At 44.2% G+C, this 27,836-nt stretch overlaps 1 protein-coding gene across 4 annotated transcripts in view; it reads right to left on the minus strand.

Annotated features, from left to right (window-relative positions):
- raly (RALY heterogeneous nuclear ribonucleoprotein) overlaps nt 1–27,062 on the minus strand; it is a 116,286-nt gene extending 89,224 nt beyond the window's left edge. For 2 of the 4 annotated variants that reach the window (XM_048608239.1, XM_048608236.1), the window contains exons 1-2: nt 26,956–27,055; nt 25,650–25,721 (exon numbers count right to left, since the gene is read on the minus strand). In XM_048608239.1, the coding sequence (XP_048464196.1) occupies nt 25,650–25,667 (18 nt within the window). In that variant the 5' untranslated portion in view covers nt 25,668–25,721; nt 26,956–27,055. Of the gene's footprint in view, nt 1–25,649; nt 25,722–26,955 lie in introns of all 4 variants that reach the window. The other 2 variants (XM_048608237.1, XM_048608238.1) reach the window with 2 other exon arrangements.
- Between the last annotated feature and the right edge of the window lie 774 nt (nt 27,063–27,836).

Below are 27,836 nucleotides of genomic sequence, written 5' to 3' on the forward strand. Positions count from 1 at the left end.
CCCAAAGGCCACAGGACCCGGATGGTCCTGCACATGCCCAAAGGCCAAGTCAGACCCCAGAAGAAAACAAAAAATGACCAACAAATTGATACAGAACAGGCAGCAAAGAAAGGGTTAACACCCACAAGCCACAGAGTGAAAGGTGATTCTCAGAATACGTCCAGGTTTTTCAGATCGTTGAGCTCGTGCACTGTGTCACTGCTAGAAGGTGATCAGAAGCTGATACAACCATTAATGTCACAAGTCTTGAAAAACATCAGACTGACACATGCGCTAAAAGCTGAAATTGACACAGCAGCTAGAGTCAACACATTACCACCACACATGCTGTATGTCAGCAAACACTGCTCCATGATACTGTCTACAAGAGACTATCGCATAGTGGCGAATGGAGCACCAATTCCATTCGTTGGCAAAATCACATTCCAGTGCCAATGCACGAGCTCAGTTTGGCCCCAGAATCTTCTACCCTGTAGATGCCAACGATTCAGCGGTGGCAGAATTAACAGTATACACAGATCTCAGAGCAGTGACAATTCATGAGATTCAAATGATGCCCACTATGTGATTGAACAGACCACATGTGACACAATAGAATCACTCAACAATCTCGAAGGATATGGCTTTGAAGTGAGATAGAAGCCGGATACCAGGATGGTTAACAACACAAACTGAAATTGCTGGAAAAACTCAGCAGGTCTGGCAGCATCTGTCGAGAGAAATCAGAGTTGATTTTTTGGGTCCATGGACCCTTCCTCAGAACTCTGTTTCTGACTTACAGCATCCACATTTCTTTTGTTTTAACCAGGATGATTACATCAGACACACTGAGCAGATTACCCAACACACAGGAGACCGAGATCTTCCTCTTGACGTATACTGCGATGCTGTAGACTACGAAGGTGCAAACATCTGTCCAGAGTCAGTGTGAACAACTATAACTGACCATGACCCATGAACAGCAGCGGCAAGAGTTGCAGAACATCGTTATCCAGGGACGGTCTAACAGTTTTAAACAAGTACCTGAGCAGACTTCTTCATTTTGGCCACGTGCTGACTAATGAGGGATATCATGACAAGACCATTTCAAGGGCAAACAAGTCCTAACACCAAAAACATTACACCAGGATATCATGACCATGTTCCACCAGGGACTTGTGGGTATTGAAAACATGATATGGTTACCACGGGAGTGGCCAGGGATAAATCAGGATATTCAATGACTTGTGAATGCATACAAGGTGGGCCAAACCTATCAACTCAACAAAGCAGGGAGCCTCTACATACACATGTTCCAACTATTCCTTGAATCAAGGCCCGAAGTCACACAACACCAGGTTATTGTCCAATCGGTTTATTTGAAATCACAAGCCTTTGGAGAACTGTCCCTTCATCAGATGAAGTGAAGGAAGCATCCAGGCACGGACTTTATAATCAGAGTGAGATCAAATGGTCATACAAATGATGTGAGTGGAGTATCAACAGGCCAAATAATAGGTCTCTGCAGGTGACCAAGAGTGTCAGACAGTGCGAGTAAAGTGTCAACAGCTGAGTAGAGAGTGAAGGGATGTCCTATAATCCAATGAAATGAGGCAGAGAGATAATTACAAAAAATCAAAAATAAGGGGCAAGTGTCCTGCAAGGCCTTCGAGATACACAATAACGCAGAATCACCAAGCAGAAAGCGATAGCCAAGTTCCGTGCCCATGAGGATGACCTTAACTGTGATCTTGGGTTCATGTCACACGACATGTAACCCCACCATACTGTTCTATAAAATCTTCCTTACTGCCCTGCTTTGACACCATCACCTTGATAACTTGTTATGATCTCTCTACCTTAATTAGTTTGTAGAGTTTTGGATTACTTGTTACTTTTGTTCAACCCTCATCATGCGAGTCTTATACCCATTATGTCATTCCAGCCACTTGGTTTGACTCCAATACCAGCTTATTTTTATTGTTTTGTAATTATCTCTCTGCCTCATTTCATTGGATTATAGGACATCCCTTCACCTCTATTCAGCTGTTGACACTTTACTCACACTGTCTGACACTCTTGGTCACCTGCAGAGACCTATTATTTAGCCTGTTGACACTCCACTCACACCAGTTGGATGATCTTTTCATCTCTCTGATCATAAAGTCTGTGCCTGGGTGCTCTCTTCATTTTACCTGATGGAGGGGCAATGCTCCGAAAACTTGTGATTTCAGATAAACCTGTTGGACTATAACTTGGTGTCGTGTGACTTCTGATGTTGTTCACCCCAGACTAACACCAGCGCATCCACATCACGACTCCTTGAATCAAAGTCACAACAGACCTACTCAATGTGCAGGGAAGTCTACAGCCTTGCGTTACATCCCTAAATTTCCCATTGTTCACCAGGTTGGCTATACAATGGACCCACTGTTGTTGGCCTGATCAGCACTATTCTCAATCCTGGGTCAGACAGTATCTGACAGTGGCCTACAATACATTGAGCACCATCACAAGGCGGGGAGTGATATTTCATCATCACCTTATTATTCACTCTCAAACAATCGAGCAGAACATCTCACACTTAAAGTCAATGATCATTATGTGTCAAGCAACAAAGTAAAACATTTGTATAACATTCCTGCATTACGGTATTACGGTGGCAGAAAGGACGTTTGATGACAACTCGTCTACTGAGGTAGTATGGGCTGAGGTTAGAACCAGGAAAGGAGAGGTCACCCTGTTGGGAGTTTTCTATAGGCCTCCGAAAAGTTCCAGAGATGTGGAGGAAAAGATTGCAAAGATGATTCTGGATAGGAGCGAAAGTAACAGGGTGGGGACTTTAACTTTCCAAATATTGACTGGAAACGCTATAGTTCGAGTACTTTAGATGGGTCAGTTTTTGTCCAATGTGTGCAGGAGGGTTTCCTGACACAGTATGTAGATAGGCCAACAAGAGGCGAGGCCACATTGGATTTGGTACTGGGTAGTGAACCAGGCCAGGTGTTAGATTTGGAGGTAGGAGAGCACTTTGGTGATAGTGACCACAATTCGGTTACGTTTACTTTAGTGATGGAAAGGGATCGGTATATACCGCAGGGCAAGAGTTATAGCTGGGGGAAAGGCAACTATGAGGCGATGAGGCAAGATTTAGGATGCATAGGATGGAGAAGGAAACTGCAGGGGCTGGGCACAATTGAAATGTGGAGCTTGTTCAAGGAACAGCTACTGCGTGTCCTTGAGAAGTATGTACCTGTCAGGCAGGGAGGAAGTGGTCGAGCGAGGGAACCGTGGTTTACTAAAGAAGTTGAATTTCTTGTCAAGAGGAAGAAGGAGGCTTATGTAGAGATGAGGCGTGAAGGCTCAGTGAGGGCGCTTGAGAGTTACAAGTTAGCCAGGAAGGGCCTAAAGAGAGAGCTAAGAAGAGCCAGGAGGGGACATGAGAAGTCTTTAGCAGGTAGGATCAAGGAAAACCCTAAAGCTTTCTATAGGTATGTCAGGAATAAAAGAATGACTAGAGTAAGATTGGGGCCGGTCAAGGACAGTAGTGGGAAGTTGTGCGTGGAGTCCGAAGAGATAGGAGAGGTGCTAAATGAATATTTTTCGTCAGTATTCACACAGGAAAAAGACCATGTAGTGGAGGAGAATACTGAGATACAGTCTATTAGACTAGACGGGATTGAGGTTCATAAGGAGGAGGTGTTAGCAATTCTGGAAGGTGTGAAAATAGATAAGTCCCCTGGGCCGGATGGGATTTATCCTAGGATTCTCTGGGAAGCTAGAGAGGAGATTGCAGAGCCTTTGGCTTTGATCTTTATGTCGTCATTGTCTACAGGAATAGTGCCAGAAGACTGGAGACTAGCAAATGTTGTCCCCTTGTTCAAGAAGGGGAGTAGAGACAACCCTGGTAATTATAGACCAGTGAGCCTTACTTCGGTTGTGGGTAAAGTGTTGGAAAGGATTATAAGAGATAGGATTTATAATCATCTAGAAAGGAATAATTTGATTAGGGATAGTCAACACGGTTTTTTGAAGGGTAGGTCGTGCCTCACAAACCTTATTGAGTTCTTCGAGAAGGTGACCAAACAGGTGGATGAGGGTAAAGCGGTTGATGTGGTGTATATGGATTTCAGTAAAGCGTTTGATAAGGTTCCCCATGGTAGGCTATTGCAGAAAATACGGAGGCATGGGATTGAGGGTGATTTAGCGGTTTGGATCAGAAATTGGCTAGCTGTAAGAAGGCAGAGGGTGGTGGTTGATGGGAAATGTTCATCCTGGAGTTCAGTTACTAGTGGTGTACCTCAAGGATCTGTTTTGGGGCCACTGCTGTTTGTCATTTTTATAAATGACCTGGATGAGGGCGTAGAAGGATGGGTTAGTAAATTTGCGGATGACACCAAAGTCGGTGGAGTTGTGGATAGTGCGGAAGGATGTTGCAGGTTACAGAGGGACATAGATAAGCTGCAGAGCTGGGCTGAGAGGTGGCAAATGGAGTTTAATGTGGAAAAGTGTGAGGTGATTCACTTTGGAAGGAGTAACAAGAATACAGAGTACTGGGCTAATGGTAAGATTCTTGGTAGTGTGGGTGAGCAGAAAGATCTCGGTGTCCATGTGCATAGATCACTGAAAGTTGCCACCCAGGTTGATAGCGTTGTTAAGAAGGCGTACAGTATGTTAGGTTTTATTGGTAGAGGGATTGAGTTTCGGAGCCATGAGGTCATGTTGCAGCTGTACAAAACTCTGGTGCGGCCGCACTTGGAGTATTGCGTACAGTTCTGGTCACCGCATTATAGGAAGGATGTGGAAGCATTGGAAAGGGTGCAGAGGAGATTTGCCAGGATGTTGCCTGGTATGGAGGGAAGGTCTTATGAGGAAAGGCTGAGGGTTTTGAGGCTGTTTTCGTTAGAGAGAAGAAGGTTAAGAGGTGACTTGATAGAGACATACAAGATGATCAGAGGATTAGATAAGGTGGACAGTGGGAGCCTTTTTCCTCGGATGGTGATGGCTAGCACGAGGGGACATAGTTTTAAATTGAGGGGTGATAGATATAGGACAGATGTCAGAGGTAGGTTCTTTACTCAGAGAGTAGTAAGGGCGTGGAATGCCCTGCCTGCAAAAATAGTAGACTCGCCCACTTTAAGGGCATTTAAATGGTCATTGGATAAACATATGGATGATAATGGAATAGTTTAGGTTAGATGGGCTTCAGATTGGTTTCACAGGTCGGCGCAACATGGAGGGCCGAATGGCTTGTACTGCGCTGTAATGTTCTATGTTCTATATTCTAACAGGAATGGGGAGTGTGAATAATCTTGCCCAGCAACTAATTGTCTAACCGTTCCAAGACCCAGCATATTCTTTTACAAAGGCAGAGGATGAAAGCGATACACGACAAACTAAAACTGCACCCTGGGCAGAAAATTCAAACTGGAAATATAAATACTTGGATAACAGCAAAGGGTTTTAGAATGTGCAACCAGCAAACAGATCATACAGAGTTATTTCCAATCATGATAATACAGTGTGAAAGAAGTGAGACCAGTTCAGTACAATGTATAACACACTAATCATGCATGAGGAGAATGGGATAACTCTGACAGTGAAGATTATTCGGTGATATTCAGTGATAGCAACTAGCAGGAGAGCCAAGACTGAAAAATGTACAGCTCTCTATATAGCAATACGATCACCAGATCAAGACAAGTAGTCAAATCTACAAAGCATTATATTGAACTTTGAAATGTTAGTCCCGTAAATTCTGTTGTATAATTATTAAATTGACAACACTTGCCTACGTACAACCTTGTTTATCTGTTTGGAATACATTTTTATCACTGGTGTATCATAATGTGTGACCTGAGGGTGTAAGATCTCACACTCCATCTGCCCTCAGGACCACTTGAAGCATGGCCTGCTACTGAATGCCTGCTGTTCTTTGTTTTAATCTGTAGTTTAATGTTATGTGCCTGTGAATGTGACACTTGCACACAATAACCAGATGTAATCAATGTCTGTCAGATTCTTCTACACCATGATGCTCCATTTCCTGCGTGACAGGAGATAACGTAAGCATCAGGTAAAGCAACCTGCAGCAGGATAAGCTCACCCCATGAGAGATAAGGGAAGCTGGCTAATATTCCCTACATTTAAATGAATCATGGGAAACAAGAGAAATCCATGCTGAGTGTGTGACTGTCCTCAGCCTCTCTCTGCCAAGAGCTGAGATAGTGAGACCCATACAGTAAACAGCTTGTATTTTTTTCCTGCCTTTCACTACCTCATTACATCCTGAATGCATTACAGCGAGTAAAATACAGGGTACAGACTGGAACAGACAAGGAACACAACAGCCAATTTGTTGTGTGTGTTGGATGGAGGATTGGGACGTCCAACCAGCAAGGTCAGCACTCTGAGCAGCTTTGGCTTAGGGCTCAGTCACAATGTTGCAAATTCTACGTGATCCTGTGTAATTATTGCACAAATCCAGGGAAACTGCGAGCTTTTGTCTTCACAAGGCTGACTTGCACAGTGGACGGCCCATTCAGCTGGTTATCACAGAGGCAGCTTGGTCAATTCAGTCTCAGTATCCTGTTAGAAGATGTCAGAACCTGAAGTCTTGCTGCTCCCTGCAGCCAGCATACAATACAAAGAGGTGAAAGATTAAACAGCCACTTGGACTTTGAGTTATGAGCAGTCACTTGAAAATGCTGCTCTCTCGGGCACTACCATTTTCAAATAGCTTCACTAAGCAATCACCTCTGGCTACAGAAAGAGCAGGGTTACATTCCTTCTCATCTCGGAGATGATAATACTGACATTCCCAAACTTGAGTCATGAGGAGGCTTCATGTTCAACTAAGAAGTTAATCTCCTGCTCTATGTCCTGAACTATTAGTCTGCAGTCATCATCAACTTGCGATATCAGTGTGTCGCTCAGTTGTCTCTGATTCAGAAGGCTCTGCTTCGAGTCTCACCCCAGGGACTGGAACACAAACAATTCTGACAAAATCTCTCATGCTGCCTGGAGAGAATTTTGCACTTGCTTAGGTGTCATCTTTAGGATGAGACATTAAATGGAGTGCCTGCCTGATGTAAGATCCTACAGTGCTTTTTCAATGAAGTGAAGACAGCTGACAGCTTCCAGCTGTGGTTTAGCCAGAGGTTTTTATTACTGAACCACCACATCAACCTTCTTGAATTCCACTCTCCTCATTAAAGGACAAAATTCTATTAGCCTTTATTCCGTACCTGCTCATTATAATAATCTCTGCACTTAAACCTCCAATCTCTGCCCATGTCCAGAGTTTCCTCCTTTAAGAAAGTACCCTGTCCTAACTATTTTAGATCTAAAGTGGCTGATCTCCCATTTGCACGACAATACTTGTCCTCTGATGACATCACCGAAAACAGATTACCACACTGTTGTTGTGGGAGCTTGCTGTGTACAAACTAGTCACCGTGTTTCTACATTTCAATACTGACTACCCTTTACCAAAACGTAATTCACTGTAAAGCAGTTTGGAACGTTCCAAGATCACAAAAGGTGGCAATATAGATGTCAATCTTCATTTTACGTAGAAAGGTACAAAAGCAGGAATAGCAGTCGGCCATTCAACACTTTCAATCAGCTCCATCATTCAATATGATCATGGCTGATCATCCAACTCAGTTCCCTGGTTCCTGCTGTCTCCCTAAATCCTTTGAACCCATTCGCCTCAACAGCTATGTCTAACCCTTTCTCGAAAACATTCAAAGGTTTGGTCTCAACCGCTTTCTCTGGCAAAGAATTCCACAGGCTCCCACGCTCTGGCTGAGAAATTTCTCCTCATCCCAGTTCTAAATAGCCCACCCTGTATCCTTAGACTATGACCCACTGGTTCTGGATTCCCTGGTCATCTGGAATATCTTTCCTGCCTTTACCCTGTCTAGTCTTGTTAGAATTTTATAGGTTTCTATGAGATCCCCCTCCTTCTTCTGACCTCCAATGAACATAGTCCTAACCGATCCCGTCTCACTTCATAAGTCAGTCCTCCCACTTTTATTAATTTTCAACGAGATCGAGACGAACTGGAATCACATGTACAATTGGAGGATATTCTCCCTGAAGATTAGTGAACCAGTTGGGGATTTTTTGTGGTGGTTTTACCAATTTGATATTGTCCGAATAGGACTAGGCATTTTAAGACCATAGGAAATAGGAACAGCAGTAAACATTTTGGCCCCTCAAGCCTGCTTCACCATTCAATAGGATCATGGCTGATCCAACACACCTCACATCCACTTTTCTGTCCTTTCTCTGTAACCCTTGATTCCCCGACTGAACAAGAATCTGTCTATCTCGGCCTTAAATATGTACAAGGACACTGCTCCCACAGCTCTCTGTGGTAAGGAGTTCCAAAGACTCACAACTCTCTGACAGAAATTCCTTCTCATCTCTGTCTTAAATTGGTGCCCCTTTATTTTGAGATGATGCCATCTGGTCCTCGACTCTCCCATGAGGGGAAACATCCTTTCAGCATTTACCCTGTCAAGCCCCTTAAGAATCCTGTATGTCTTAATGAGAACACCTCTCATTCTTCTAAACCCCAGGGAGTAGAGTCCCAACTTGTTTAGTCTTTGCTCATAAGACAATCCCTCCTTATCGTGGATCATCCTAGTGAACCTTCTCTGAACTAGCTAAAAAGCTAGTTCAAGCTCTCAAGCTAAAAGGGGGTGGCGCAGTGGCTCAGTGGTCAGCACTGCTGCCTCACAGCACCAGGGACCCGGGTTCGATTCTACCCTCAGGCGACTGTCTGTGTCGAGTTTGCACATTCTCCCTGTGTCTGCATGGGTTTCCTCCAGGTGCTCTGGTTTCCTCCCACAGTCCAAAGGTGTGCAGGTTAGGGTCGATTGGCCACGCTAAATTGCCCATAGTGTTCAGGGATGTGTAGGGTAGGTGGGTTATAGGGGGATGGGTCGGGGTGGGATGCTCCAAGGGTCAGTGTGGACTTGTTGGGCCAAAGAGCTTGTTTCCACACTGTCAGGATTTTATGAATTCTATGAACTGCCTCCAATTCTCAATTGAATTTCACAAAGTACCCACCATTAGGATTTGAGCTCTCCAGCTAGATTGTTTGCTCAGTGCTGCAGACAATCAATCAGTCACTCTTGATGCCTACTTCCGTACCACAGATATCTGCAAAGTTGTGTTATTGACAAAAGCTTTGGACTCCAGACTAAGCAACTCAGCACGCTCAGCATCATGAGACGGCATAAACAGACAGAAATTCAATGCTCAATATGATAATGGCAATGGGCCCAGATCTATTCAATGGCGGTGTTCCTGAAAGCCAGATTAGTAATCAGAAAAGGGCTGCTACTCTTATAGACAACTCTATTCTAACCTCTAGCCTCCCATCTCTCTCCCTGTCACAATCTCCTTTGTCTGGCCTCCATTTCATCAGTAAAATAGGACAGTTTCCTCATTAAACCCACTCTCCTTGCTCCTTCAACATGTCGTTTACTGTCTGCTCTCACCTCAGAGGCTAAAGATTGTGGGTTTGAGTCCCCGCTCCAGACACTGCAGTACAAACATTTAAACTGATAAATCAATTGCCATGATAGCTTGAGGGAGAGCTGTCCCAGAGACTGTCTTGTAGATTTTAAGCCAAAAGTCCCAGCAGCTCTCGGAGGTGGATATGAAGAATACATCACAGAATCTACTTTTTTTTTATTCATTCACGGGATGAGGGGTTTGCTGACCAGGCATTTATTGTCCATCCCTAATTTCCCAGAGGGCAGTTGAGAGTCAACCACATTGCTGTAGGTCTGGAGTCACATGTAGGCCAGACCAGGTAAGGATGGCAATTTCCTTCCCTAAAGGACATTAGTGAACCAGATGGGTTTTTCCAACAATTGACAATGGATTCATGGTCACCATTAGATTGTTAATTCCAGATATTTATTGAATTCAAATTCCACCATCTGCCGTGGCAGGATTCGGAACCCAGGTCCCCAAAACATTATCTGGGTCTCTGGATTAACCGTCCAGCGATAATACCACTAGAACATTGCCTCCCCTTGTAGATACAGAAGGAGGAAAAGAAAAGGCTAGTGGATACAGGTGGGGTAGTTAGAGGCAGAAAATCATGCAATGGAGGGAGGTCATGTGACAGAATCTATCAGAATACGCCCAGAGTTGGCAACCCTATGCAAAATTCACACATGAAAGAAATTCAGAAGGGAGTCTCATTTATCGAAATGTCTGAAGGTTATTTTGGTAGATTGCTTGCAGTGGAGCTGCTACATCAGCAATTCTGCAGCTAACAAGCTTGTCGAAGCTACACTGATGGCCCTAAACGTCAGATCGGGAAAAAAAAAATCTCTGCTTTCAATTTTTATGCTTTGCTTCCTTAAAAGGGACAATAAACCTTGGATGCGGGCAGATAAATCATCCTTAAACCATCCTAATTCTAGGGAACCAATTGGTGTATTCTCTTCTTGTAACCCAATACTTACTGTCCAGGTATAATTCTGATCAATCCATACTGCATTCCTTCTGAGGTCAATCTATCCTTCACCCAGAGTGGTTCTCAGTTTCCAGGTGGGGTTTAGCCAGGGGTTTGTATAACTGAACTAAATCAAACCCCTTGTATTCCAGTCCTCTCCTTTAAAAGGCTATAATTCCAAACACCTTTTTTGGCTATTTCTTTGTACCAACTCATACTATTTTGATGATCTACGTTCCCCAGGACCTCCAATCTCGACTCTTGCACAGTTACCAGTTCTAACCATTTCAGGCCTAAAGTGGATGACCTCATATTGAAATCTATTTGCCCATTCAATTACATCCCGTCGTAAACTTTGGTTTTCTATCTGCACTGCATGTAATGCTGTCTACCTAATCTGAATATCTGGCTTTCTCCATTGTCGAAATTGTTAATAAATATGGTGAATATTTATGGCCCAAATCCTTGTGGGATAGCATGTCAGATGCAGCTAATTAGAGAACCTGCCTATTATCACTGCGCTCTCTCTCCTGCTGTTTAGCAAATTGCCAGAAACTTGCCTTTAATTTCAACTTTAGCTAACCATCTCCTTTGAGGGACTTCATTGCATGGCCTTCAGGGAGTCCATATAAACAAGATCCATTGATATTCTGCTATTAGACAAGTTCAATCAGGTTTGTCGGGCGTAATCTGCTTTACAAATCCATCCGTACTCTCTCACTTCAGTCGCAAGTTTACATGGCATTCCAACAGCTCAACCCTTAATTTCTCAGCAATGTGGTGAGTGACCTACTGGCCGATAGTTCCCTGGTTTCCCTTGGTCAAAACAGGGAGAATTATGCATGTAATGATCCAAGCTAAAAGAACAGTTCCCGAATTAAGAGAATTTTGGAAGGTTGTTCGGCAAATCTTCTCACTTAATCCCACTGAACCTGGGGAAGGAAAGCATCTGGTCTTGGGGGCTGGACACCTTTAATGCCTCCGTGTCACGGTCTGTGTCGTGTCAAGGGAGTGCTAAACTGTTAGAGACGCTGTCTTTCAAATATAACATTAAACAGAAGGCGGATATCAAATATCACATGGAACTATTTTGAAGTAAAGGAGGCCACATATTTATATTTTGACTAGCACCAAAAACACATCCACTGGTGACTGAGGAACAAAAACAGAAGTTGCTGGAAAAGCTCAGCAGGTCTGGCAGCATCTGTGAAGACAAAAAATTAGAGTTAACGTTTCAGATCCGGTGGCCCTTCCTCAGAACTGTGGGGAGTCTGAGGAAAGGTCACGGGACCCGAAACGTTAACTCTGGTTTTTTTCCTTCACGGAAGCTACCAGACCTGCTCAGCTTTTCCAGCAACTTTGTTTTTGTTCTGGATTTACAGCATCCGCAGTTCTTTCAGTGACTCAGGGTTGTTTGTGGGATCTTGCCATCACTGTACAACAGCACTTTCTGGAAAATGGGTCAATACAAGCAAGAATGTTGGAATAATCTGAACAGGGTCTGAACAGGGAGGTAAGAGACCATGGAAACCAGGAGAACAAAGACAGGTTCATTGCAATTCAAGAAGGGAGAGGAAGAACTGTTTAGAGGAGCCTGAACCTTAACAGAATCAATAAAATGTAGAAGGAAAATAAGATTTAGCCTGGAGAATTGAAGTGAATGAGAACAACTGGGATCTAGAAGTAACAGAGAAAGATCGCCCATCAGACAATAAACAATTTCTTATACACGTCGGAGGTTACATTTATATTGTGAGGTCAGCAATGAACAAATTCATTCCCACTCTCCCAGCAATATTAAACTTGCACTTTCAAACCAGAATCAGGTTAAAATTAAAAACAGCGAGAAGCAGTATGACTATCTTAATGGATGTGAATCACATGATCCTTGTCACCTTCACATATGAAGGTATAAATTAGGGTCAAGAATAGGCCATTCAGCCCCTCGAGCCTGCTCTGCTATTTGAAGACACCAAGAACTGCAAATGCTGGAGTCAGAGTCAATACAGTGTGGCGCTGGAGGAACACAGCAGGTCAGGCAGCATCAGAGGAGCAGGGAAGCTGACGTTTTGGGTCAGAATGAAGAAGGGTCCCGACCCGAAACATCGACTTTCCTATTCCTCTGATGCTGCCTGACCTGCTGTGTTTCCCCTGCTCTGCCATTCATTTGTGTTTCAAATTCCACATTACCAGCCAGCCCGTGTTCTCCGATTGCCTAATGGAATTTTTATTTTATTTACTCGTGGGATGTGGGTAAAGCTGGTTGGGCAGAATTTATTGCCCGTCCCTAGTTGCCCTTGTACTGAGTGGCTTGCTCGGCCATTTCAGAAGGCAGTTGAGAGCCAACACCATTGCTGTGGGTCTGAGTTAAATGTAGGCCAGACCAGGTGAGGATGGCAGATTTCCTTCGCTAAAGGATGTTAGTGCACCTGATGGGTTTTTCCAACAATTGACAATGGATTCACGGTCATCAGTAGATTCTTAAATCCAGATTATTATTGAATTGTTGAACCTCCACTGTTCTTTATATTCTGTTCAATCACACAACCCGCTATGCATTATACACAATTAAATGCTTTTTTTCAACGAAGCTTGATGCTTTTCTTAACTCCTGAGTTAATCACAGATGACGGAACTCCCCACAGGATATTTTAATAATACAAATAAATGCACTTATTTCGAGTATTCAGAAATAAACCCTTAAATATCCACTATTGCTGCATAATTGGTCTATTCCCTCTGCCTAGTATCCAGTTCACTCCCTCTAATTCAGTTTTCACCTGTGTAGTTGTCCTTATTTAAGTTTAAAATATTAGTCTTAGACCCACTGTTCTCCCTTTAAATTGGGTGTAAAATTCCATTGTAGTTTGGTCACTGCTAACAAGAAGTGCTTTTACTCTGGGGTTATTGATAAAACTGTCACATTAAACAACACCAAATCTCGCATCATCTGCTCTCTTCTTGGTTGCAAATTGTGTGTAGAGTGAGAATCAGAATTAACTCATACGCAGTCTGACTGGACTCAAAACGTTAACTCTGTTTTCTCTCCACAGATGCTGCCAGACCTGCTGAGCTTCTCCAGCAACTTTCTCTTTTTATTTCAAACCTCCAGCATTCTCAATATTTTGTTTTTATTTGCTTGCATGTGTGGCCCGATGGAACTATTTTGAAAGAATTCCACAAACTCCTCTTCAAAGTTGCCTTTGCTAATCTGATTTTTTCAATTTACATGTCGGTCAAAACCTTGCACAATTGTTGCCAACCCGATATTTCTACTTTACACGATGTCACATGACGTGTGACTCCAGTGTGGGAGTCCAGAAACCGTCTGCTCAGATTCAGAATAAAATAAACACGTACCCAAGGTTGGAGGACAGTTGGAATGGCTAAAGATGCACATATTAATGAGGGAGGTAGAGAAACAGAAAGGTTCAAGAAGAAAATCCTGAGGCATTGGGCCCAGATGGTTGAAAGCACGCAGCCTCCGAGCAGGAGACGAATAAACTGAGTATTGTGGAAGTGTCAGAAAATGCAAGGAGAAAGGAGTTTGCAGGACTGGAGAAGGTTACGGATTGTAGCATCTGGGATAGGGATTCTCGGCGTGGCTACAACTACGTAGACAGAACATCCACTTGCAAGGGCAGCTGAGCAATGCAGACTGAGTATTGACTGATTGATTTATTTATTGTCACGTGTACCGAAATATAGTGAAAAGATTTGTTTACGAACGGTACAGGCAGATCATAGTAAGCAAAGGATGTATAGGTCAAAAAGACTTAAACAGAGGCATATAGGTAACATTGCACCGGGGGTGTGCTAGGTGAGACCAACATTAGCAAGATCAGTGTTTTTTTGAGGCTAGAGAGTTCATTCATCAGTCTGATATTGGCCGGCAAGAAGCTGTTCCTGAACCTGCTCACGCTTGTGTTCAGGCTTCTGTATCTTCTACCTGACAGAAGAAGTTGTAGGAGATCATTATCGGGGTGCGACGGGTCTTTGATGATGTTGGCAGCCTTTCTGCAGCAGTAAGCCACATAAATGAAGTCCATGGATGAAAGGTTGGCTTCCGTGATGGTCTGGGCTGCGCACACCACCTTCTGTAGTTTCTTACGGTCCTGGGCAGAGCAGTTGCCATACCAGGCCATTGTGCACCCGGACAGTATGCTTTCAATGGGGCATTTGTAGAAGTTGGTGAGGGACCTTATGGACATTCCAAATTTCCTGAGCTGCCTGAGGAAGAAGAGGCATTGTTGTGCCTTCTTGACTGTTGCATCTACATGGGAAGTCCAGGACAGGTCATCAGTTATCGTTGTTCTGAGGAACATGATGCGCTTCACTCTCTCAACTTCAGTTCCATTGATGTAGACGGGGGCGTGTTCTCCTCCTTTCTTTTTGAAGTCACTGATCAGTTCTTTAGTTTTGCTGACATTGAGAGACAGATTGTTTTCATTGCACCACATCACCAAGCCCTCCATCTCCCTTCTGTAGTTTGATTCGTCATTGTTAGATATCCATCCTACTGGGGTGGTGTCATCAGCAAACTTGTAGATAGCGTTTGTCTGGACTGGTTAGTGCAACCAGCAAGATGTGGCTTGTGCAGTGGACCTGCAGGGGGCCTGGGAAACCCAGCTGTACGCAATGTGTGCCACATAAAGGCACCTCTTGTTAACAGTCACCAAAATATAATGAAATTTTACTTCCATTTTAAAAAGGGAGAAGAGTGGGTCTAAGACTAATATTTTAAACTTAAATAAGGACAATTACATAAGTGTGAAAACCGAGTTAGTGAGAATAACTGAATACTAGACCGGGGGATAGATCAATTGTGAAGCAATAGTGGATATTTAAGGGTTTATCTCTGAATAGTCAATATAAATGCATTTATTTATATTGTAAAAAAAGTATTATGGGGATTCCTGTTTTTTTTTCAAATTTCCATTCATGGAATGAGGGCAGCATTTATTGCCCAGAGGGTAGTTAAGACTCAATCACATTGCTGTGGATCTGGAGTCACATGTAGACCAGACTAGGTAAGGGTAGCAGTTCCCTTCCCTAAAGGGCATTAGCGAAGCAGATGGGCTTTTCCGACAATCAACAATGGTTCCATGGTAATCATTAGACTCTTAATTACAGATTTTTTTAAATAGAATTCCAATTCTACTATCTGCCTTGGCGGGATTTGAACCCTGGTCCCCAGACCATTTCCAGGATCTCTGGATTAACAGTCCATTGATAAAACCACTAGGCCATCGCGGTCTCTTAACTTTACGTGAAGTCTGAGCAACTCATTAATAATCCTGTCTCCTATATCCCCAATCTTTCAGGATTAACAGTTAATCTCTGAGTGCTGTTGGGAGAGAAATTACAGGGACCTTAAAAATATGTACTTTGTAAAATTCAAAGATCATTTGACTCACAGTTAAGAATCATCCTCTTGGTTAAATAAAAGCGGTAATATTATTTCCCAGGCCAGGCAGAGGGGGAAGAGGATGGCAATTAAAACAAAAATGAGGAAATTGCTCTTTAACACACCCACTGTGAAAGGAGATGTGCGAAGATGTGAGAGGAAGTGGGGTTGGTTTGGGGGCAGAGAGTGGTGGTGGTGTTTGTTATTCAATGGGATCATGCCAAATGGGTTAAGGGCTAAGTTCTGTAAAGGCGATAGAGGCAGAAGCCCTTGGAACATTTAAGAAGTTTGTGGTTGGGCACTTGCATCGCCAAGGCAACAGGCCAGGTGCTGGAAAATGGGATGGCTTAATTTGACCAGCGCGGATGAGATATGCCAAAGGGCCTTTTTCTGTGCTTGTAGATCTCCATGACTCTAAGGGGTTAATTTTCATACTCCATTGGCTCCACCCATTCTACTGATGTTACACACAGTTGGTAGATGGTGGAGACAAGGGGTTTTGCTCTAGCTTTTGGAGAGAGCAGTTGGGTCAATATCAGCTCCATAAAGGTCTTAGTAACGATGCCTGGCCAAATGCAGTTGCCCTTATTAACGTGACGCAATAAGCCTTCTTGCTGTCTCGGAACAGTGCCTTTTCCACAGATCCTTCCTGGTGCTGTACCTTCTACCAACAATTAGCAGGCAGGTCCAAGACAAAAGGAGGTGCAAACCACTCAAATTGAAAAGTCAAAGAAATGAAACTGGATGGACCAGCTGGCACCGACCTAGGCGCTGGAAAAGACAACGGCAGAAACAGCCCTGTCGACCCCCTGCATAGTTCGCCTTACTAACAAGTGGGGTTAGTGCCAAAATTGGGATAGCTAGCCCACAGGCTAGTCAAGCAACAGCCTGACAGAGTCATACGCACAGACAGTGTCCCAGACACCACCATCACCATCCCTGGATATGTCCTGTCCCACTAGCAGGACACACCCAGCAGAGGGGGCGGCACAGTGTTGTACATTTGGGAGGGTGTTGCCCTGGGAATCCTCAACATTGACTCTAGACCCCATGAAGTCTCATGGCTTCAGGTTAAACATGGGCAAGGAAACCTCCTGCTGATTACCACATACCGTCCCCCCTCAGCTGATGAATCGGTACTCCTCAATGTTGAATAACACTAGGAGGAAGCACTGAGGATGGCAAGGGCACAAAATGTACTCTGGGTGGGGATTTCAATGTCCACCACCAAGAGTGGCTCAGCAGCAGTGTTACTGATCGAGCTGGTAGGGTCCTAAAGGACATAGCTGCTAGACTGGGTCTGCAGCAGGTGGTGAGGGAACCAACAAGAGGGGGAAACATACCTGATCTCATCCTCACCAATCTGCCAGCTGCAGTTGCATCTGTCCATGACAGTATCGGTAAGAGTGACCATCGCACAGTCCTTGTGGAGACAAAGTCCCGCCTTCACAGTGAGAATACCCTCCATCGTGTTGTGTGGCACTATCACCGTGCTAAATGGGACAGACTTCACACAGACCTAGCAACTCAAGGCTGGGCATCCATGAGATGCTGTGGGCCATCAATAGCAGCAGAATTGTACTCCAGCACAATCTGTAACCTCATGGCCCGGCATATCCCCCACTCAACCATTACCATCGAGCCAGGGGATCAACCCTGGGTCAATGGACAGTGCAGGAGGGTATGCCAGGAGCAGGACCAAGCAGCAGCTGAAAATGAGGCATCAACCTGGTGAAGCTACCAAACAGGACTACTTGCATTTCAAACAGCAAAAGCAGCAAGTGATAGACAGAGCTAAGCGATCCCACAACCAATGGATCAGATCTAAGCTCTGCAGTCCTGCCACATCCAGTCGTGAATGGTGGTGGACAATTAAACAACTCACTGGAGGAGGAGGCTCCACATATATCCCCATCCTCAATGATGGAAGAGCCCAGCACATTCATGCAAAACATAAGGCTGTGAATGCTTCAGCCATCTTCAGCTAGAAGTGCCTAGTGGATGATCCATTTCGGCTTCCTCCAGTGGTCCCCAGCATTACAGATACCAGTCATCAGCCAATTCGATTCACTCCACGTGATATCAAGAAATGGTTGAAGGCGCTGGATACTGCAAAGGTAGAAGTTCCTCAGCGTAGTGTCCTAGGCCCAACCATCTCAGCTGCTTCAAATATTTCCAAATTTTTTGAGCACTGCTTGTGGGCCAAAAGGAGAGGGAATGTTTCAGACCCCTCAATCCCACCCCAGATTTTGTCCACTCTTTTACTGATAACAGTTCTGTGGCTGTGACCTGGACAAGCCTAACATTCTGTTTCACGATCAGACTGTCTGGGACTGTTCAATCTGTCAGCAAATCTGGGAAGTGGGTTGAAAGTGTAATTTTTGCTGTTGCTTCCATGACCAAAACACCACAGGTGACTTATTAATCCAGCATTATACGTGGAAGTGACTGCAAGTGAAATGAACACTGTCTTTTAGCAATGGAGCCCCCTGCATTCAATACAAATGACCAGCATTTATACAGAGCCTCAGGGGCAAATTATCAAATGTCTTCTGACATCGAACCTGGTGTGCAGATATTAGGTTTGTGGAGAGAACCCGAAATGTTAACTCTGCTTTCTCTCCACAAATTCTGTCAGACCTGCTGAGTTTCTCCAGCCATTTCTGTTTTCATTTCAGATTTCCAGCATCCGACAGTTCTTTCGATAGTTTTGTGCAGATGTTAGGATGGGCAAGTTTGTCACAGAGCTCACTTTTAAATCAGCATATTAAAAGGAGGGAAGAGAAGTGGCGAGGTTTGAGGCTGGGGTTTCACAGCATATTTCATTTATAATGAGTGCCTATTAATAGGTACCTTTGGATGTGATGAGCTAACAATACAGTTTGTAATTGCAACAGCTGAATCAGTCTAAATCGCTGTAATTGGGAGAAAGCACCTAGTTATAAACAATTTTAACTCCCTACCTCTCAGTAAACAACAGCAAATAGTCAGAAAACCCCAGCAGCAACTGTAACTTACATTTATATAGCACCTTTATGTAGTTAAAGTGTCCCAAGGAGGTAGTAGGTCAGGTAACCAACAACTTGATCAAAGAGAACAGGTTTAATTAGTGAAAGAGGGGTAGAAAGGTGAGAACATTAAAGGAATTTCAGAGTTTGGAGCCTCGTCAACTGAAGGTGTAGCCACCAGTGGTGGACCGACCCATTGTTTAAAAAGGGGTGAAGGACAGGAGTGCAGATATCATGGGGGTGCTGGAGGAGATTGGAGACAGGGAAAGCTTAGCTCATGCAGAGATTTGGAAACGTGGATGAGAATTCTAAAAATGGGGGTGGTTGCTAAACTGAGAGTCAATGCACAATTACGTCATTTGGCCCATCGAGTCTGTACTGCCATTCGGTCATGACTGATGTGTTTCTCAACCCCATTCTCCATGTAACTTTTGATTTCCTTAATAATGAAGAACCTATCTATCTCTGTCATAAATATGCTCAATGACTTGGCCTCCACAGCCCTCTGCAGCAATGAGTTCCATGGATTCACTACCCTCTGGATGAAGAAATTCCTCCTCATCTCAGTTTTAAGGGGTCGTCCCTCCACTCCGAGGTGTGTACTTGGGTCTTAATTTCTCCTACTAGTGGAGACAGCTTCTCTACATCCACTCTATCCAGGCCTCTCAGTATTCTGCAAGTTTCAAATCAGATCTCCCCCCACCCCCTCATCCTTCTAAACTCCATGGAGTATAGAAGCAGAGTCCTTAATGACTCATCATATGACAAGCCCTTCATCCCCGGGATTATTCTTGGAAACCTCCTCTGGACCCCCTCCAATGCCAACACATCCTTCCTTAGACACAGGGCCCAAAACTGCTCATAATATTCCAAATGTGGTCTAACCAGAGCCTTATACAGACTCAGCAGCACATCCCTGCTCTTGTATTTGAGCCCTCTTGAAATGAATGTCAACACTGTATTTGTCTTCCTAACTACCACCCCAACCTCCATGTTAACCCTGAGAGAATCATGTACTACGACTCCTAAGTGGCTTTGTGCTTCAGATTTCTGAAGCCTTCCACATTTAGAAAATAGTCTACACCTCTATTCATCTGACCAAAGTACATGACCTCACACTTTCCCACATTATACTCCACCTGCCACTTCTTTGCCTACTGTCCTAACCTGTCCAAGTCCTTCTGCAATCTCCCTGCCTCCTCAGCACTACCTGTCCCTCCACCTATCTTTGTATCAGCTGCAAAATTTAGCAACAAAGGCCTCGGTCCCTTTATCCAGATGGTTAATGTACAATGTGAATAATTGTAGTGCCAACACAGACCCCTGTGGAACTCCACTAGTCACTGGCTGCCAGAACAGATTGCAGTGAACCCGAATGAAATATTTCCACCCATGTATGACATACTGACCTCTAAAGAAACACACTCCCAACACAGACGGAGGGAGGGAATGTTGGAGGACCTCCTCTGGGACTGGTCAAAGGGGCCATCAACAGGTCCGGGTGTCCTTGGAGAGGGAGCACATGGTTTCCACTGATACCTTTGAGGAATTGAGAGAAAGATGGGCACCACGGGGGCTGGAGGGCATCATTTCCCCCTCCAACTCCATTTGAATGTAGTCTCCTCCCCCTCTTCCAACCTACTCCTATTTTTGTTGTTGTGGGTAGTTAATTGTTTAATTGGTGAATTGGCAGAGGTTTAATTAAAACACCACAAAGAAAGAAACGCACTGACAAAAGCGTCCTCCACATCCTTAAATGCCAGTCAGATCCTGTCCAGTTAAATATTGCTGGGTTAATGTGACTCAGTTGGTTCCCTGATCAGAACCAGTTGTGTTGAAGTAAAAGGGAAATATACTGAACCTGCTTCACCATCTAATTCCCCAAAAGAGTCCATAATACAGAGCAGAGTAGGCCATTCAGCCCATCCAATCCACTTCAACATTCCGGGAGATCACGGCTGATTTGATAATCCACACCTCCACTTTCCTGCTTTTCCCCGATTCCCTTACCATTTGAAAATCTATCTCAGTCTTGAATATACTTAAAAACCCAGCTTCGACAGCCCTCTGTGGTAAAGAACTCCACAAATTCACTATCCTCAGAGTGAGGAATTCCTGCTCATCTCTGTCTTAAATGTGTGACCACTAAACTCTGAGATTACGCCCATTCGTCCTAGACTCTCTCACACGTGGAAACATCATTTCCACATCTACCCTAAGAATCCTGTATGTTTCAATAAGGTGGCCTCTCATTCTTCTGTGACGTGATCAGATGTGAAGGCGCTTGATGAGATTAAGATGCCCCTCCGAGTAGAATAGCACCAGAGATCTGCTTGGAGTTGGTGACCCTCCAGGAAGGGGCTTGGGATCTTCTTGAAATCACTGTAACAACCAGCACCATTGACCCCTTAAATAACATGTTTCTCCCTCTCTCTCCAATTCCTTCAAACATTTCCCTTTATCAATGAGAAATAAATTAGAAAGGGCGGGGGGACTGAGGCTGACAGCTGAGACTCTGACAGACAAAGAGGTGAGAATTACATAGAAAGAAGAAAGAGGGAAAGAGAGGAGTGGGAGAAAGAGAGAGAGAGCGAGAGAGAGATTTGGGGCAAAAGAAAGACAGAGAAGTGGAGGGGGAAAAGGGACAAGAGGGAGAAAGGGATGAGAGAGTGAGTTTGGGATAGAAAGGTGGATGGGGAGAAAGAATGGAAATCAGACGAAGTGTCAAAGACAGAGAGAGGGACAGTGAGCGGAGAAGGGACAATGTTCCACCAACTCCGAGGACTAAATCATTAAATAATGGCCATCTTGTCCGTTGAACAGAATAACCACTTGGTATTTTGTGAGGAACTGACAATCTACCCAAGGTGAGAAGGTGTTTGCATGTCTGTGTCTTTATGAGCACCATTGCATCATTAATGCCACCTCCAGCCTGAAAGCTGGAACCAGTCTCCCTGGTTACATCCTGCCATTTCATTACATTCAGAGCCAGGGAAAGGTTGCACCAGTTTAGGAGAAGCCACCTGCTCCCAAAGAGCTGAAGGAGTGTGCTCCCAGCCTCATCCTCCCGGCCCTGCATCAATCTTGGTCTTGGGACGAGGGAGTTACAAACAGGCAATTTTTCCCCTCTCTCCCAACCTCCTGCTCACTACTCAGTACCTCCCTCCCCCTCTGGCTCCCTAGTGAGTGATCCGAACCTGTCGGAGTGGGGATTTCTGTTCCTCAGCTGCTTCCTTTAATGTGATAACAGGACAGGGAGGTGATCGTCCTTTCTAACCAACCTTCCATTCTCCTTATCCTCTTGCCCGCTCCTTTCAAGCTTCAGCAGAACAGGAGTAGGCCATTCAGCCCCTCCAGCCTGTTCTGTGCCATTCATTAAGATCATGGCTGATCGTATGTGGCCTAATTCCATATACTTACCTTTGGCCTTAATACTGTTGCTTAAAAAAACATTTTCTATCTCTGATTTAAAAGTAATGACTGATCTAAAATTCACTACTGCTTGTGGAAGACACTTCCAAACATCTACCACCCTTTGTGAATAGCAGTGCTTCCTAACATCTGTCTGGAATGCTCCAGCTCTAATTTTGAGACTCTGCCCCCAGTTCTGGAATCCCCAACCAGTGGAAATAATTTATCTTTATCTACCCTGTCTTTTCCCAGTAGCCACACGAAGAAGTCACACAACACCAGGTTATAGTCCAACAGGGGGCAGCGCATAGAAAGCTTGTGATTTCAAATAAACCTGTTGGACTATAACCTGGTGTTGTGTGATTTCTTCTGACCTTTTTCCTGATAATACCTTGAAGACTTTGGTCAGGCCACTGGCCATAAATTCTTGGTGCCCTAACTATAAGAGACTTGGGATGCGGTTCGCTTTGGTAAATTAAACTACTCTTATGCAAAAGCCCTCATTAACAGAGTTTATAACTCCAGCTCTCTCTGATGTTCTCCTGTCTGGCTAAAAGGTTACTATCCAGATCCTGGTTTTTGGCCTAACCAATCCATGTTGGCCTTTACGCCCTGTGCACAGTCTCTGATCTCATCTGCCCAGTGACCAACATTTATGGAAGAAGAGAATATTTTGACAATCGGATTGGGAGGTTGGGGAGGAGCAGGGTTGGGAAGGTGCTAGCAAATAATTGAGTTGGGTGGATGTTGTTGTTAAGCACCATGGAGGGAGGAATATGCTGGGGAGGTGGGGTTGGGTTAGCAGTACTCTGGCGACTATAAGAGCAGGGCTCTAGTTGAGGATGGTTTATGCAACCAATACTTATAACGTACCAAGTGAAGTTCCCTCTTTACTGGCCAACTCACGGATTTGCAATCACATTCATTCTCTAAGCTGTGACGCCCCCAGGTCAGTTTGATATGGGCCAAAAAGGTCCCTGAAGTGACATGGGCCAAAGAGTCAAAATAAGGAACAATCCCCTAAAATACAGGGCAGTTGCCTTGTTCTCACTCCCCTTTTACCCATTTCCATTCATCTTTTTAAAAAGACATTGGGACAGCAGGCGGGAAGGTGGCTCAGTGGTTAGCCACTGCTGCGTCACAGCACCAGGGACCCAGGTTTGATTCCATCCTTGGGCGACTGTCTGTCCGTGTAGAGTTTGCACATTCTCCGTGCGTCTGCGTGGGTTTCCTCCCACTGTCCAAAGATGCGCAAGTTAGGTGGATTGGCTATGCTAAATTACCCACAGTGTTCAGGGATGTGTAGGTTAGGCCCCTTAGCTATGGGAAATGCAGGGATAGGACAGGGGGTTGGGTCTGAGTAGGATGGTCTTCAGAAGGTCTGTGTGAACTTGTTGGGCCGAATGGCCCGTTTCCACAGTGTGGGGATTCTATGGGCACGGACGTGATTTAGAGGGGATAGGGGCCAAATGCAGGCAAAGGGGGCTAGTTCAGTTCAGGACACCATGGACGAGTTGGACCGAAAGGTCTGTTTCTGTGCTGTATGAATCTATCTACCTCCTGAAACTAATTTCTGCTTTAGCTGCAACCAGTATCACCGACTCTGGCTGAGCAAATTGCTGGAGGCTTTAATCACTTGACTTCCTGTCTCCAAAATTTCCATTGCTACACTTCCAACACTGGCATCCTGACAGAACCACCTTTGACATATGCTAACTACCACTAGAACTGATCGACTAATAATCTGTCCCGATGTTTATTTCTCCCGCTGGGTGCTCACAATCGTGCTCCAGGAGACTATACATTTAAGTTTGAAGAATTGGCAACCCTACCTGAGGAACAGTCTTAATTTATCTCTAGGTCACAGTAACTATGGAAACACGTCCACCCCACAATCCTGGGGCAGACTCCAAATGGAATTTGCTTCCAGTTGACTCAAACTGTCAAGCGCATCAAGATCCCAATTCAAAACATTCCAGGGCATTAATCATAAAAAGCAAGGGGAGGCAATGGCCTAGTGGTATTATCGCTGGATTGTTAATCCAGATAATGTTCTGGGGACACAAGTTCGAATCCCACAATGGCAGATGGTGGAATTTGAATTCAATAAAATATCTGGAATTAAGAATCTAGTGATGACCATGAATCCATTGTCAATTGTCGGAAAAACCCATCTGGTTCACTAATGTCCTTTAGGGAAGGAAACCGCCATCCTTACCTGGTCTGGCCTACATGTGACTCCAGACTCACAGCAATGTGGTTGACACCCAACTGCCCTCTGGGAAATTAGGGATGGACAATGCTGCCCGGTCAGCGATGCCCTCATCCCATGAATGAATTAAAAAAAAAGCAAGCATCCAAATTCAGCAGGTAATAGGGAAGGCAAATGGAATGTTGGCCCTTATTTCAAAATGGAATAGAATATATAAAAGCAGGGAGGTTTTGTTGAAAGTAAACAAGGCACAAGTCAGGCAACAGCTGAAATACTATGAACAGTTTTGGGCCCCTGATCTGCAGAAAGATGTGTTGGCCTTGGAGGCAGCTGATCCCAGGCATAGAGGGACTGTCTTATGAGGACAAGTTAAATAGGTTGGGCCTGTACTCATTGGAGTTTAGATGAATGAAAAGCTACCTTATTGAAACACAAAGGTTCTTAGGGACCCGACAGAATAAATACGAAGAGGATTTTCACCTTATGGGAGAGTCTAGGATCAGAGGGCATGATCTCAGAATGAGGGGTTGCCCATTTATGACAGAGATGAGAAAGAATTTCTTCTCACAGAAAAAAAAAAGTGAATCAGGGGAATTCTTTACCACAGAGGGCTGTAGAGGCTGGGTCATTGAGGATATCCAAGGCTCAGACAGACAGATTTTTTTTTAAACCTGTAAGGGAATCAAGGGTTATGGGGTAAACCAGCAAAGTGGAGTTGAGGATGATCAGATCAGCCGTGATCTCATTGAATGGGAGAATCAGGCTGAATGGCCTACTTCTGTTCCCATGTCAAATGGCCTCATGATCTTATAGCTGAGCTACTCAGAGAGGTGTCCATCAGTCAGTTCTAGTGTTGGGTTAGGACCCCCACCATGGGTTTGAGACAGTGGGTGGGTAACTCAGATTCAAATTTGGGCCGCAGTCGTAGCGTCCACACAAAACTAGACTGCTTTACACAGGAGCTGCCTGTACAGTACGAATGGAACCCTAAGTATGGTTGCCTGTAGCAACAGCAACCCAGCAGGCCCAGCCATGGTAACTTGTGTAGCAACAAACAGCAAACAGCCCCATCACTCATCGGTTCATTACCGGAAATCAGGACACCTTCAGAAACTAAGGTCAGGGACAGTTTTCCGATATTCTGACCTGGAGGGGAGGCTCCATTCTGTTGGGAAATGCTCTACTAGATGTTTGCCCTGTCACTGTCAAACCTGCTATCTTTCTTCCAGAGAGAGAGAGAGAGAGAGAGAGAGAGAGAAAGAGAGAAAGGGGTTATCCTTTCCACATTGATGTTTGCACCAAGTGACACACTTCAATACCATTTACAATGCCTGTCAAGTGCTTCTTAACAAGAAACATTCTTTTAAAAAAAAGACTGCCACATATTTTTCCTGCACAGGAGCTGTGCCCATTTGAAAGTTCCTTTCACATTTTGAAATAGATTTCTTGTCTTCAAGACAATCATGTTTTCAGAAGTGAGGATGATGTTAGAAAGCTTTCTCTGTGGAAAAATGCAATCTTATTGTCCAGTTGTTTGAACACCACCCCAAATATTCTGTTCCCACTTATAGCTTTTAACAGCTGTACACTTCAGGTTTTTTTTAATGCAATAATTAGCTAATTATCAGTCAGGAGTTTGTTTTTGGACAGTTTTATTTCCTGCATATTGAAAATATAAAGCGGTAGATCAAACCAGGCAGCTACAATGAAAAACCTTTCTCTCTCTCTTGCTCTGTCTCTCTCTCTCTTCCTCTCCACAAAACCCCACTCTCCTTTATAGAGTAACAGCAACCATTTAGGAAAAAGAAAGAACGAGAGAGAGAGAGAGAGAGAGAGAGAGAGAGAAAAAGAGAATTCGGCTGGCAAAACACAGCCAACCAAGAAAGAAGTGACAAACTTTTTCTTGGTGGGGGGGGGCAGGTGTTGGTTAAAAATAAGAATAAAAACTACAAGATCCTAAATAATAAAAAAAACTATTTTTTTAAACCAACAAATTGCAAAGTGACAGATTATTTAGCACAGGAGGTGGGGATGTAATTAAGCCTTCAAAGTGGGGGGGTGCAGGCTGGGGTTGGTAATGTACAACTGATTAAAAATACATTAGAGAAAAAAGGAAAAATATAAAAATAGGACAGCTTTTAAAAATCCTGAGACATCAGTTCAGATGAACAGAAAGTCAGATGTGTGGCAGCAGAATTTCTTTTAACATTGCAGTTCATGAGCCTAAATTCATTTTCACAAAACACATACATATTTACACTGATGTCTGACAAGAACAAAACAGAAACTACTCTTTTATAAACACACATTTACTGATTCCCCCCCCCCACCCCGTCTCTACATATCATTTTCTTTAAAAAGGAATTGCAAAAAAAATAATCAAAAGAAGAAAAAATTTCTTTTTTTTTTAAAAGAAAAAATTCAAAACGTCACAGACAGCAAAATTACTCACCAAAGAGACAAGAAAATTCAGGAGTTAAAAAACGGCAAGGAGAAAGGGAGAGAGAGTGAGAGATGAGATAAAGGAGAGGAACAGGCTGACTGGGGGTGGGGACAGAGGGAGAGAGAAATAACAAGCCAGAGAGAGAGAGAGAGAGAAATTCTCCAGCAGCCGGCACTTCCATTTCAGCTCAGGGGAGACCTGAGCTTCACAGGGAAACACGGCAGCCTGGAAATGAAGCTCACAGAAAGCACCCAGGCTCCCCCGCTCAATGTGTAAAAGCTGCATTCGGCAGCCAGAGTTTCTGCGGGCTGGCTGGCTGGCTATGCGGCTGGGAGAGACCTCACCACCCTCAGATCCGACTCTCCTCCCTCTGCGCTGAATGGTGTGCTCGCCTCAGAGTCATCATCCACTTCTTATTCTGAAGCTCAGAGCAGTAATTATAAAATTAAATAGCTCCAGTTTCTATCATCGATTAAAATATTGTGTACAATACAATGTCATCATTTTAACTTGGATTCCAACAAGCTGACCCCATTTCTATTTAATTCCAAAGGTCCTGCATAACTAGCGAATTAAATAGCTCATGTCTGTATGCTCATTTTTTGTCATTGTAAATTCACCTTTTCACATTTATCATGGAAACTCCTACTGTTAACCTGACAGTTTATAACCCAGCCCTCTCCGGGTGAAGAGCCTGTAGCGCCTTTACAGTTCGGAGGGTGTAATTACAGCGTGACTGGTTTACATAGTTACTTTCCATTGGAAAGGCTTCCAAACGTGCTCAGAGTTCAGAAGCAAATCCTGTCCCAATTACTTACTGCTTGTGACACACACTAAGGTTCTTTGCTTGCTATGACTTCTCCAGAGCAGATGGGACTTGAACCCTGAAC

This window comes from Rhincodon typus, chromosome 19 (genome assembly GCF_021869965.1).
Source record: "Rhincodon typus isolate 14 chromosome 19, sRhiTyp1.1, whole genome shotgun sequence".
Lineage (NCBI taxonomy): Eukaryota > Metazoa > Chordata > Chondrichthyes > Orectolobiformes > Rhincodontidae > Rhincodon > Rhincodon typus.